The 14,666-nt window shown below is 40.4% G+C and overlaps 1 protein-coding gene across 1 annotated transcript in view; it reads right to left on the minus strand.

The window, feature by feature from the left end:
* The window catches only part of stxbp5a (syntaxin binding protein 5a (tomosyn)), a 136,689-nt gene that overhangs the window by 60,985 nt on the left and 61,038 nt on the right, over nucleotides 1-14,666 (minus strand). The window contains exon 6 of the mRNA XM_073853202.1: nucleotides 169-232. Within this exon, the coding sequence (XP_073709303.1) occupies nucleotides 169-232 (64 nt within the window). The remainder of the gene's footprint in view (nucleotides 1-168; nucleotides 233-14,666) is intronic.

Genomic DNA, 14,666 nt, shown 5'->3' on the forward strand with positions numbered 1-14,666 from the left:
CAAGCTGTGTGAGATTAGACCCAATTACTGAACTGTGCTGCACTGTAGGAAAGAAATGTCTTATGAGTTCAGAATGGAAAGAACAAGAGCTTTGTGTGAAGGGAAATGAATTATTCATTTCAGGAAGTGTTGATTTGTTTTCATGTACTTGTATAGGCATCGCCTTACCTTGCCCTCATCCATAGGATTGTCACTAATGTGAACAACTGGGCCAGGGTGGGCCTTTGAGGACCTGTGAGAGAAAGACAGGTTTGGGATTAGTGTTAGTCGAGAAGACAGGATAGAGGAGTTCAAACACAACAGGAAATACAGTGAGGAAAAGATCCTTGGGGATGTGTGTGTGTTTGACTGTGTGAGAAACTACTGTTTCAAAGTTTATGGTTGAGTTTATGATTTTTTTTTTAGAGTCTCAATAAGGCTGCATTTATTTGACTGAATGTACAGTAAAACAGTAATACTGTGAAATATTATCACCACTACAAAGCCAAGTTTTAGCAACCATTACTTTAGTCTTCAGTGTCACATGATCCTTCAGAAATCATTCTAATATGCTGATTCAGTATTTATTTATTTAGTAGGGGTCTGACAACGTGTTTTTCAGGGCCGATGCCGATACTGTTTTTAAAATAGCAAGTAGACCAATAACCGCTATTTTTAACCAATAACATTTGAAGTCAAAAGTTTACATACACCTTGCAGAATCTACAAAATGTTCATTTTTTTTTACCAAAATAAGAGGGATCATACGAAATGCATGCTATTTTTTATTTAGTGCTGCCCTGAATAAGATATTTCACATAAAATACATTTACATATAGTCCACAAGAGAAAATAATAGTTGAATTTATAAAAATGACCCCGTTCAAAAGTTTACATACACTTGATTCTTTATACTGTGTTGTTACCTGAATGATCCACAGCTGTGTGTTTTTGTTTAGTGATAGCTGTTCACGAGTCCCTTGTTTGTCATGAACCATTAAATTGCCTGATGTTCTTCAGAAAAATCCTTGAGGTCCCACAAATTGTTTGGTTTTCCAGCATTTTTGTGTATTTATATGTCCTTTCCAACAATGGCTGTATGATTCTGAGATCCATCTTTTCACACTGAGGACAACTGAGGGACTCATATGCATCTTTTACAGAAGGTTCAAACACTCACTGATGCTCCAGATGGAAAAAACATGCATTAAGAGCTGGGGTGTGAAAACTTTTGAAGAGAACAGAGATGTGTGCATTTTTTTTATTTTGCCTAAAAATCATATATTTTCATTTAGTGCTGCCATTCAGAGGCTACATAGGTTAGTAACATGTTTCCTAAAAGACAAAACAAGTTAAATTTGATCTTCAAATTCGAAAAGTTTTCACACTCCGGCTTTTAATGCATCATTTTTCCTTCTGGAGCATCAGTGAGTGTTTGAACCTTCTGTAATAGTTGCATATGAGTCCCTTAGTTGTTCTCAGTGTAAAAAAGATGGATCTCAAAATCATACAGTCATTGTTGGAAAGGGTTCAAATACACAAAAATGCTGGAAAACTCTGAATTTGAGGGACCTGAACAGCAGACAGTTTAACTATTCAGGACAAACAAGGGACTCATGAACAACTATCACTAAACAAAAAAAAATAGCTGTGGATCATTCAGGTAACAACACAGTATTAAGAATTAAGGGGATGTAAACTTTTGAACGGGGTCATTTTTATAAATTCAACTATTATTTTCTCTTGTTGATTATATGTAAACATCTTTTATGTGAAATATCTTCTTATCTATTCAGGTCAGTACTAAATAAACAATAACATGAATTTTGTATGATCCTTCTTATTTTGGTAAAATAATTAACATTTTGCAGATTCTGAAAGGGGGTGTAAACTTTTGACCTTAACTGTATACAATAAATCAGTTAATAATAATGTCAATCCCCTTCAACACACACCAATATCCCACAGATAGCATAAAGAAACCCAAACACACAACTAAAAATCTTTAATAAAAGAACAAAAATCTGACAAATAAAACCACGATATATTCAATCTAGAGAGTTCCAAATCCCCCAAAACGTTTGATGGCATGAGTTTAGACAAGAAGTCCAGCACTGGCTGGGATCATAGAGATTTATCACCACTAAAATGGGATTTTTCTCATAAAAATATCTTCTTTAACAATACATCACAAAATCCAAGAGTGGGATTCTTGCCAAGCAAAGCTGTTCAAAATGAAAGGGTTTTACATAATGCATCAAAAAATTCATGACACGCTCCTATAGAGGCATCTTATATTTGATGTTGTCCATCTGAAACCAACCTAATCTGAATTTTTCCATCCAGATACTCACTCCATTAGGCTTTTGAAATATGAAACATGTAAGTCTCCACTGACATTCAGACAGTCAGCTTCAACCTTAAGATTATTCACAGTTAAAATTTCATTAAATACATAAAAGAAGCTCTGAGATCTCCCCGGGACACAATGGTGTAAGCGAGAAATTTTACAAGACCACTACTGCCCACTCATTTACAGCCAATGAATAATATGCCATCATTACTTTAGTTAAGAAACAGCCCAATGGATCAGAAAGAGCAAAATGTTTCATTCTAACAAGTACAGGAATACTAAAAAGACAGCGCATCTGATCATCGTCTCATTTACAAAACCCTTCACTCTACACATCACAAAACAAGCTGCCTTGCCATCAATAGGAGCTTCTTTAGCTAGCAATACTGTGGCCGCCCATAAGCCATTGATTGCACTGGCAGGAGTCTTATTCCTTTGTACCCTCTGAGTACCCAGCAGGCCAACTGTGTTGTTGACGGCTCTCGGGCACAGCCTAAGACACCTATAGTGGTGACAGCCGTGGCATAGACAGGGGTCCTTCTCTCCCCTCCAGCTACATTCTGTTGAGCTACAGCGTGATGAGGAGCGACGGAGCCTTATATGTCTGCTACGGTGATGGAGGTTCGACAGACAGGGGTCCTGATCTGCGCCTCTCTCCTTCAATGTTTGTTGGGTGTCTGAGATGTGACTGACAGGTACATGGGGAATAAAAATCTGTAACACAGGGGCCCTCACCTGCTCACCATTACAAAATGACATAAGAGGAGTCTTCAAATTACAATGAAATCTTTTTTTTTTCTCATGGAATATTGCAGTATTTATTATAAATTATTTATCCGTACACATTTCTTTTTAACTACTAATTAATAACTTCCCCTCCCTCATGCAACACCATCTCTTATCTTATCTGAGATCACAGCAATAGCAAACAACGATTCAACAATTTAATCAATTCCCTATAGATAAACTTTAGTACCGCCCTACATTTTTTGGTTTGTTTGTTTGAGAGGCCATTTTACTCTGATAAACATCACAGTAGTGAAGAAAATACTATCACAACTTTTATTTCATGCTGATTTTAAAAGGGTTAGTTCACCCAAAAATGATATTACCCATGGTTTACTCACTCTCAAGCCATCCTAGGTGTATATAACTTTCTTATTTCAGATGAATACAATCAGATTTGTATTAAAAATTGTCCTGGATCTTCCAAACTGTATAATAGCAGTGAGCGGGTGTTGAGATTTTGAAGTCAAAAAAACAGCATCCATCCATCATAAAAAGAAATCTACACGGCTCCAGGGGGTTTATAAAGACCTTCTGAAGTGAAGGGATGCATTTGTTCAAGAACAATATACATGCATTATTTTTATCATGAAACTTTTAGAAGATTTTAGCATGGTATATGGATATGGATGGATATGACAATGTTAATGTATTTGGTCTTGGCAGAATAGATCTGCTATGCTGCTGCAGATTTTTTCCTGCTGCTGTTGGTTACTGCTGTATTTGTAGATTATTGCTGCTGCTGCTGTTGCAAGCAAGTACAGGAACTTGCTACTGCCATAGCATATGGCGATACGGTGCTGAGTGTTTAGGACATACTGCTGCTGCACAAATAGCATTTAAAATGACCCGTAGCAGATCTATACAGGTGGAGCTGGGGAAGGTGGAGGGTTTCAGAGAAACTCTGAAAGCATGCTGCAAAAAAGCTTGACTGAATGCTAACCAGCTATTTAAATGTAAGGCAGTAAGCTCATTTGTTTGCGTATGCAACATTAACCAATTAGCTTTTACCAGTTAACCAATTAGTCGTTTAATGCTATGAATATCATCAGTTACGTTAATAACTTATCAGCCTGCACCTGTCATGATCGGGGCTGTGGGTTTCCCTCAGCCACCTGAGGTCGCTGTGTTTGCACTGCACTCCTCTGATTGTTCACGGCTGTCTTGTCATTTGCACTGATTCACTCACAGCTGTTCACTATCTGGACTCTGTATAAGAACACTCATTCTTCATTCCGTTTTCATGGCTGCATTGTCTTCCGTCTCGTATGTTATTTTGTGTTCCTGATATTCTTGATCTTGTTCCTGGTTTTGTTAGTTTGTGTTTCAGTTTATGTTCAGTATGTGCCGTGTTGGCTTTTTGGTTTATGATTATTTTGTTATTTTGTTATCATTAAAATTACTTACCTGCACTTGGACCCAGACCTCCTTACTCCTCACGTGACAGAATGCAGCCATCATTGATGGGTCCAGCGGGGAGGTTTTTTTTTTAGGAGGCGGCATCCACCCGCTCTGTTCCAGACACGGAGGGGATGTCCTTCGAGGCGGCGTCGGCCAAGCGGTTTGAATTCATCTAGCGCCGAGGCTGCGCGGAAGCGTCCCTGCTTTGCGGAGGGAGTGGAGACGCTCTTTCATGGGGAGGTGGCGACAACCGCCATCTCTGTTCCTGACGGCGAGCCGGCTGTGCTCTTTGTCCCTGACGCGGAGGCGGCGGCGCGCTCTGTTCCTGACGCGGAGACGACCGCGATCTCTGTTCCTGATGGCGAGCCGGCTGTGCTCTTTGTTCCTGACGCGGAGGCGACTACGCCTTCTGTGCCTGACGCGGAGACGACCGCGATCTCTGTTCCTGACGCAGAGGCGGCTGTGCTAGCTGTTCCTGACGCGGAGGCGGCCGCGCGCTCTGTTCCTGGCGCGGAGACAACTGCACTCGCTGTTCCTGACGCGGAGACAACTGCACTCTCTGTTCCTGACGCGGAGACAACTGCACTCTCTGTTCCTGACGCAGAGACAACTGCACTCTCTGTTCCTGACGCAGAGACGACTGCACTCTCTCTCTGTTCCTGACGCAGAGACGACTGCACTCTCTGTTCCTGACGCAGAGACGACTGCGCGTTCTGTTCCTGACGCTGAGGCGGCTGCGCGCTCTGTTCCTGATGCGGAGACGACCGCGATCTCTGTTCCTGATGGCGAGCCGGCTGTGCTCTTTGTTCCTGACGCGGAGGCGACTACGCCTTCTGTGCCTGACGCGGAGACGACCGCGATCTCTGTTCCTGACGCAGAGCCGGCTGCGCTCTCTATTCCTGACGCAGAGGCGGCTGTGCTAGCTGTTCCTGACGCGGAGGCGGCCGCGCGCTCTGTTCCTGGCGCGGAGACAACTGCACTCTCTGTTCCTGACACAGAGACGACTGCACTCTCTGTTCCTGACGCAGAGACAACTGCGCGTTCTGTTCCTGACGCTGAGGCGGCTGCGCGTCCTGTTCCTGACGCTGAGGTGGCCGCGCGCTCTGTTCCTGACGCGGAGGCGGCCGCGCGCTCTGTTCCTGGCGCGGAGGCGGCTGCGCGCTCTGTTCCTGACGCCGAGGCGGTTGCGCGTTCTGTTCCTGACGCCGAGGCGGCTGCGCGTTCTGTTCCTGACGCCAAGGCGGCTGCGCGTTCTGTTCCTGACGCCGAGGCGGCTGCACGTTCTGTTCCTGACGCTGAGGCGGCCGCGCGCTCTGTTCCTAGCGCGGAGACGGCTGCGCTTTCTGTTGCTGACGTGGCGGTGACTGCGCTGCATGGGCCTGGCCCGCCATCCCTCCCCCTGAGCTGCCTTCCTCCGTACCTCCTCCCTCCAGACTTTGGGAACGTCTGGGAGCCGTTCCGTAGGGAGGGGGTAATGTCATGATCGGGGCTGTGGGTTTCCCTCAGCCACCTGAGGTCACTGTGTTTGCACTGCACTCCTCTGATTGTTCACGGCTGTCTTGTCATTTGCACTGATTCACTCACAGCTGTTCACTATCTGCACTCTGTATAAGAACACTCATTCTTCATTCCGTTTTCATGGCTGCATTGTCTTCCGTCTCGTATGTTATTTTGTGTTCCTGATATTCTTGATCTTGTTCCTGGTTTTGTTAGTTTGTGTTTCAGTTTATGTTCAGTTTGTGCCATGTTGGCTTTTTGGTTTATGTTTATTTTGTTATTTTGTTATCATTAAAATTACTTACCTGCACTTGGACCCAGACCTCCTTACTCCTCACGTGACAGAACCATCTAGAGTTTCATGAACCGTAATCTCTAGCTTCCACTAACTGTTGTACACAAATTTACAAGTTAGTGGCGTCCTAGCAGATAACGTAAGAAGTCTTGCGTGAACCAAGTTTTGCTGACAGCAAAGGAAAACCAGTTTTCTCTTGGTTTATATTGAAATCCTCTGACATTTTTCTTTACAAATCCTCATTTTGTACTTCTAAATCTCTTCTGCGTTTCCACATTCGTCACTTCTCACCGGAGCTTACACTAGGCCTATGTCCCACGTCATCCACTGGAACGGCATTCTCTCCTGAATGTGAGTATGACAGCTAACCGAAGTTAAGAGATTACATTTTTCTTACACAAATGCAACGATTCGCTTCAGAAGGCCTTTATTAAAACCCTGGAGCTGCGTGGAGTACTTTTTATGATGGATGGATGCACTTTATCAGGCTTCTAAATCTCAACGCCCATTCACTGCCATTATAAAGCTCGGAAGAGCCAGGACATTTTTTAATAAAACTCCAAATGTATACACTCCCAGTATGGCTTAAGGGTGAGTAAATCATGGGGTAATTTTTATTTTTGTGTGAACTATCCCTTGGGTGTTTTCACATATAATTTCTGATACATTGTTAAAATGTCATTTTTAGCAAATATCAAAATGAATATCCATTTGTTATTAATTTTAATTTTATGATGACTCAGTTCACTTGTAGCATTTAAAAAGCTTGATTTTAGCTAAAATTAGTTAAAAAAATTTTTTAAAGAATTTGAATATAGGCTATTTATTGGAGCAGCCATAAAAAAGAATGTGATTAAAACATTAAAAGTGCATAATGTTAATTAAATTAATTGTGTGATATGCAGATTATCATATGTAACCCCGCACCACAAAACCAGTCATCAGGGCCTTTTTTAATTAAATAAATAAGCTTTTCATGAATGTATAGTTGGTTAGGATAGGACAAGATATAACTATTTGAAAATCTGGAATCTGAGATTGCAAAAATTCTAAATATTGAGAAGTTTTTAAAGTTGTCCAAAAGAAGTTCTTAGCAATACATATTGCTAACTAAAAATTAAGTTTTTATATATTTACAGTAAAACAATTGCGACATATCTTCATATAAAATTATCTTTACTTTTGACATAAAAGAAAAATCAATAATTTTGACCCATACAATGTATTTTTGGCTATTGCTACAAATATACCCATGCTACTTAAGACTGGTTTTGTGGTCCAGGGTCACATTCTGTATAGATATTTGCAGAGAAATCCTCTTCAAAGATTTATTATGGCAGAAAAATGTATTCAACAGATAAAAAAGACAAAGTTCACACAAGATGCGTTCACAAAAAATGGAGGCACTTAAATTCAAGCTTGAGAATTTCTTATTACAAAATTTGCATAGAGCTTAATGGGAATAATTAATCTCTTTCATTGTATTGCCTTTTTTTAAACAATCCTGACAGTCCTAAAAATACATATATTAATTATTTAAAATAATATGTAACCACAATGTTCATTTGACATCCTAATTTCATCACATGAACCGATATAAAGCAGATAAAAAAAATAAAAAAAAAACTTATCTAAAGCCTCCATTTGTAAGTAGTAGTATTCATCTTATCTGATATGATCACATTTCCACTAATCTAGTTGAGAAGAAAAATCTAATGGGCTATATTTCATATAGATCTGACCCTATCCTCACCCAGCATACTAACCAAACTCAGTTCATGAGGTCAACGACTACATTCGGCACAAACAGAGCCCTGTTTAGTTTAAAGCCTAAGACTACAGAAGAGAATAGAAAGAAAAGCAGGGAGCAGTAGCACCCACACAGAAAGGTCAAGGTGGCAAATGTGTTGATAGAGTGACGGATTTTAACTACTCCGTTCCCCCTGACCTCGAGATCCTAATTTACGTCCCCCCAGTCCCCTCCTATCCCTCAACCCTTACTTTAGGAGGAACAGGCTCGTTTTAGAGAGCGGATCACCATGGCAACAAGAATAGGATGGGTAAAATCTCATTCTGTAACTGCCGCCCTCACTCTGCACTGTGTCTCATTCACTCAAGACACCTTATGATTACATAATTTCACCGTTTCACCTACATATACCCTCCTACCCACAATCCTTCTTTGAGGTCCAAAATAATTATCACACTAAATGTGCACACCTCTTATTCTCACGCTTTATCTCTGATTGTGAGGAGTGCATGTTGACTTGAAGTTTAATTTCCTGTCATTAGGAAAAACCACAGGGAAAGAGCAACACAGCACAGCATCCACTTCCATTCCTACCAGCTGTGCATGTGCACGTGTACACGTGCGGAATCCAAGATGCAATTTCCTCACATTTTAAGTGAGTGCATCCATTTGCTTTAAGCAGTAACACCTGTCGTGCAATCGAGTCTCTGAAATGGATGTCAGACGGTTAATAGACTCTATATAAATATCATAAAGGTATCCGCTATACTGTTTTAATGACAGTACGAGTACGTATACGATCCTCAAGACCTACTGCTGTCTGCTTAACCTTGGCCAAGGAGAGATCCATACATCAGTGTCTTTGTTGGCGGAGATCTGGATTTATGACAGAGCACTGTCACACAAAGAGACATGCACAGACTAGAATCGCGGAGGCAATCTGTTCATCCAGAGGGCATTTTGGCGTTTCCTTGCGCCCAGTCTGTGCACCTGGGAACAGCTTAAAAATTAAACCACCTGCTATTCTAACCCTTCTAACATGCATTGATGTCCCCTTGTCAGTGTGGCATCACACCACTCTATTATGCCCACCCTCATTCCGCCGACAGCCCACACGGTCAAAGAGGCACCCGACATGCCCCCGTACTCTAAAACAACACTGCGCTACTGACACCTGCAGCTACAAACTGTTTTTCTCAATGCCTGGCCTCATGCCCACATCACCCACCACCATGTTATCATGCCTACAGCCGAGTTGCATGCCAGATTTCTCCCTCTCAAACAGGCACAGACCATCTTGGTTAACTGCTGTGGTGTAGCTACTACTGTGAAGTGCATTCCGAGAGTGTGTTTATTGTAAAGGAGGTTAACGTCCACACTTGAACACTTGGCACTGATTTTAAGTCACTTAGTAACACTTTAGTATAGGGACCAATTTTAACTATTAACTGGTTGATAATTAGCATGCCTATTATTAACATTCGCTAGGGTTGGGCATCGAGAACCGGTTCCAACTTGGAACCGTTTAAAAAATAACGATGCCATTGGAATCGTTTATTAAATTTGTTTTCGATTCCGATCATCGGTTCCAAACACGCAAGTTTTGGTTTCCATTGTGGCCACCGTATTTCTGGAAATGCTTGCCGCGCGCTTGTTCAGTTGCAGCTATGGAGAACGGTAAGCGGCGCTCAAAAGTGTGGCTTTATTTCACACTAAGGGTGTACTCACACTAGGCAGTTTGAACCGTGCCCGAGTGCGTTTGACCACCAAAGCGCGGTTCGTTTGACTAGTGTGAGTGCTCCGAGCCGTGCCCGGGCGCGGCTCGTTTAGCCGGCCCTGGCCCGCTTGGAAGAGATGGGACGGTAAAGTTGGACTCGGGCGCGGTTAGCATGCAGTGTGAGCGCTAACCGTGCTGGAGCACGGAACAGGACGCGTGATGTCGCGTTTTTGCGAGGTAATCAGCGTTTTTATAGTCCATAATCAAAGCTGCAAAGTCCTTGCTGCACTTCAGCTGGTAACTTGCAAACCTCCTCATACAAGCAGCACGATTGCGCGAAAATTTTCGTGCCACAAATGCGATAGACATGTTTAACGATAGGCTGTGGACAACCGCGGAACAAACGACTCAAAATTACTATCCACAAAGTAAAAGAGCGATGGACTAAATTGCGTTGAGCGAGAGCGCGCTCTTCCTGTGTTTTTACATGCAACACATGTGACAAAATGATATCTTGCACGGGAGGATGCACTACGAATATAACGAAACACCTACGCCTGCATGATGTACAAATTAAGGGGTGTAGCGTGTTTTACGTGCTGCGCAGGTCCACTGTCTCGTCATGCACAGAGAGTCCAGACCAGGTTGCAAGTTCTGCATATATAAATCTGTTTTTGGGCTGGTGCAGAGGTATTCCTAATTTTCTCCTACATGGGCTGCAGCTCCTAAAACTAAAACTCATATTGAATCAAAATAAAATTATCCTCTGTGAAATCAAATGAGCCTGTGACATGTTTTGACTCAGCCCACAAAGAATCGGAATTGAGAATCGAAAAGAACCGAAATCGAAAGGAAGAATCGGAATCGGAATCAGAATCGTTCAAATCAAAACGATGCCCAACCCTAAGCTGTTTCTTAGTATAAAGCACATATTCTGCATGACCATATTCTACATCCCTAATCCAACCCAATACCTAAACATAAAGTATCTATGAAATCAAAATTAGGGATGCACCGAAATGAAAATTCTTGGCCGAAGCCTAATAAAATTAAACACTGGGCTGAAGCCTAACTACCGAACATGGTTTTTCGTGTTTTTCCCCCATGTATTTTGCCAATTTTTTTCACCATTGCATAAATTTAATAGCCAAAATGTACTTTTTACAGTCTTTTCAAAAAATTAAAAATAAATAAATAAAAAATCACTTACAAAACAACAATTTAAAAACATTTACTTAACAATGAAAACGTTTAACATTCTAGTAGACATTATAGCCTACCAACATTCACAATTTAACTTAAAATTAATAAGTTAGTAAAATAATATTCTTTGGCCATTTTTAAGACCCCCTTCTTGAATCAGGCATGTGTTTTTTTAATGTACAAATAAATGCAGCCTTGCTGAGCAAAGGGGAATGTTATAATAAATGTATTAATAGAGCTGTTGTAATGATTGTTATTATTATTTTTGTCTTACTTTTTTTTTTTATTACAGTAAAATCACAATATTAACATTTATGAATGTTGACTTTTATTTTGGAGGAAACCCGCAGGAAGACCGCAGTACTACTTTTTGTTGATAGGAGCAGATTGATGAATGATTCTCATCTCGTCATGTAGATTTCCCTTGCATACTGGACTTTGAACCCTGGCTAACGTGTTTGTGCAGCGCTGTCAGAATAAATACAATTTGTGTGCGTATTAGAGAACATAATGTTCTATAGTTTATTTACTAATGGTTTAAGGCTATTTCACGATTTCAGTCATCATACAGTAACTAGCAACAACTGTCTTTCTCGGACAGTTTTAAATGCTTCCACACTGCCGACATGTTTGCTGCATTTGTGCGCACCTCTATTTGATCGTGTCACGTCATTGTTTGCTATAATTTATTCGGCCTTTTCGCTTATTCATCCAAACACTGAAAGACCTTTTTTGCCATTTTCGGCCAAATAATTTGGGTTGCCGAACATTTGGTGCATCCCTAATCAAAAGTTTTCTGGCTTTTAGTATGAATATATTAGCTTTAAGGTTATTTATAAGCTAGTGTGCTCCAAAACAATGACAAAATTCGAATTTAGAAGATTTAAGCATTCAAAACCTACAGTCTGTAACTTCCACCAATATGGATCAACGATTTTGATGACATCACCCTGTACTTTAGCTTCTTATCAAACTTTCCTTCCAATCAAATGCTCTCTAGAGTCTGACGCGTCCCACCTCCTACACCATGAATAGATGTTAAAGCTGCTGATGGAATCAGTCACTTGTTCACAGAATTTGTATTTCCGTACGGTAAATGGCACAATTGCACTATATAGGGGATAGGGAACGATTCAGACTGTAATTGTAAATGTAAATATGCATTCCATTGGGGCGAATGCAGTCTGGTTTCTCGTGTTGCACAAACTGCTGCAGCACGCACTCAGCCTGCTCCGGTCCAAAGACACGATGGCACAGAGTGTATCATATGCGCGAGTTGGTGCAGACCACAAAACGTATCTGATCCATTTGAATTGTACACAGAATGCTATATTTTATAGCGATATGGATAAGATTGTGGCTGTCATACGCTGTTGAATGCGGCTTTATCCAGTTCAGCGGCTCTAGCCCAAGCTGTAATATAAACAAAATGCGATTGGCTATTTTTTTAAAGGGGCATGGCTGCTGGATATGCCCCGCCCTGTCTTCCTGTTTCGGTTGAAATTACGTCAACACAGAATAACGCTGTGTATTTCAAAGCACTTCAGTGGACCTTTAACAACTACAGTACCTTACTATCAATAAGCAGCAAATTAGGAGTTTATTAAGGCAAAAGTCAGTTAGTGGTTTGTAAATAGTAAGAACTGCACCTTAAAATAAAATGTGACCACAGACTTTCAATGTTTTTTTTTTAAGTATTATATATGTCTGATTAATTCAAATAAGAAAGTTTATTTGATCAAAAATACAGATACAAATATACATTACAAATCTAATTTATTTCTGTGATCAAAGCTGAATTTTTCAGCATCATTACTCCAGTATTTAGTGTCACATGACTCTTCAGAAATCATTATATTATGCTGATTTATTACCAGTGATGGAAACAGTTGTGTTTCTTAATAATTTTTTGGAACCTGTGATTTTTCAGGACTCTTTAATGAATAAAAAGTAAAAAAAAAAAATAATAACAGCATTTCTTTAAAATAGAAATATTTTCTAACAATATACATTACTGTTCAAAAGTTTGGGGTCAGTAATTTATTTTTTATTTTTGTGAAAGAAATTATTACTTTTATTCAGCAAGGATATATATATATATATATATATATATATATATATATATATATATATATATTAGTGGTGGGCATAGATTATTTTTTTTAATCTAGATTAATCTCACTGTAATCTTGGAATTAATCTAGATTAAAATGGCTAATTTGAATTCTGCCGAAGGCATTCAGAATATGTGTGCTACCCAAATAATGAATAAAAGTAAGTCTTTGAGAACGGGTTTCTCAAGCCAGGTGGCGCATTAGACCAGGGGCTCATCTCCTGTTTCCAAAATGCATCACAAACTGCTTGACAATTGCATTTACAACACAATTAACTATACAAACTTGTGTAACCAACTATTCCTATACTGCATGTGCTTCTGCGTAAAAGGCTGCGCGACGTGCGCATTGCAGTTAAATATACAGACGCGCACGGGCATGGATATCTGCGTGCATAGCTTTTTATTCAAAGAACAATAACACATAACATGTTATCTGCGTGCATAGTTAAACTGCGTTGCTTTTAGAAGCGTCAATTCAGTTGTTGCATATAGTTTAATGTCTTAATTTCGGGATTATCAAAGTAAATTATAACTCAAATTTGAGATTTTACTGGGGCACAGCAGTTTTTCAATGGGGCACGTGCCCCAGTAAAAAGGGTCTTGCAATGCCCCTGCCCTTAAGCAAACCTGGCGGCTTCATAGCTGCATCCATGTTAGCACGTCTCGTTTGATGTGGTAATTTCACAGTAGGTATACACACAGGTTCGAAGACTCGTTCTCGCCCCCTACAGTGCAATTCAGCTAGGTATACATCCGCGCTAAAATATCAAGGTGAAAGTCATCATAGCTTGCGTAGTATAGACCCAGCTCCCAACCCAACTTTGAGAATAGATTAACGGCGATATTTTTTTTTATCGCCCAATAAGAGTCTCACGTTAACGCAGCACGTTAACGGCCCACCACTAATATATAACACAAAATAAAATATTTAGCTGTTAAAATAAATACTGCTTAACACTATTATTGTATGATATTCCCTGCATTACAAAACAAGTATTATTTCTTAGGGACAGAAAGCTCTCGGATTTTATCAAAAATATCTTAATTTGAGCTCCAAAGATAAACGAAGATCTTACAGGTTCAAACCAACATGAGGGGAACCACTGATTGCAGATGGACAATGCCTTTCATACTTTTTGACAGTGGTATTTACCTGGCAGTCAATGGGAAAGTGACAACCCTTCCGGTTTTCATCCGAAATATCTTAAATTGCGTTCAGAAGACGAACAAAGCTTTTACGGCTTTGGAACAACATGGGGGTACTGATTAATGACAACATTTTTATTTTGGGGTGGAGTAACCTTTTAATTGTAATTTATGCAAATTTTCTGTTATTGACATATGTGATGTATAACATCTATGTAGATGCGTATTTGTGTGTGAGAGAGACAACATTGAAACTGACCTGCTCAATGACATTAGAGATAAGCCACGTTGACTTGCCTATTTAGTCTGTCACTACAGGTACAACAGCAAAGGGCGGAGCGGCTCTTTCAACAATTGCCCTTCCTGTCACAAGGGACACGACGTGTCTGTCTGCGAGTGTTCGTGTGCGTAAGTACTAAAGCA

This window comes from Garra rufa, chromosome 13 (genome assembly GCF_049309525.1).
Source record: "Garra rufa chromosome 13, GarRuf1.0, whole genome shotgun sequence".
Classification (NCBI taxonomy): Eukaryota; Metazoa; Chordata; class Actinopteri; order Cypriniformes; family Cyprinidae; genus Garra; species Garra rufa.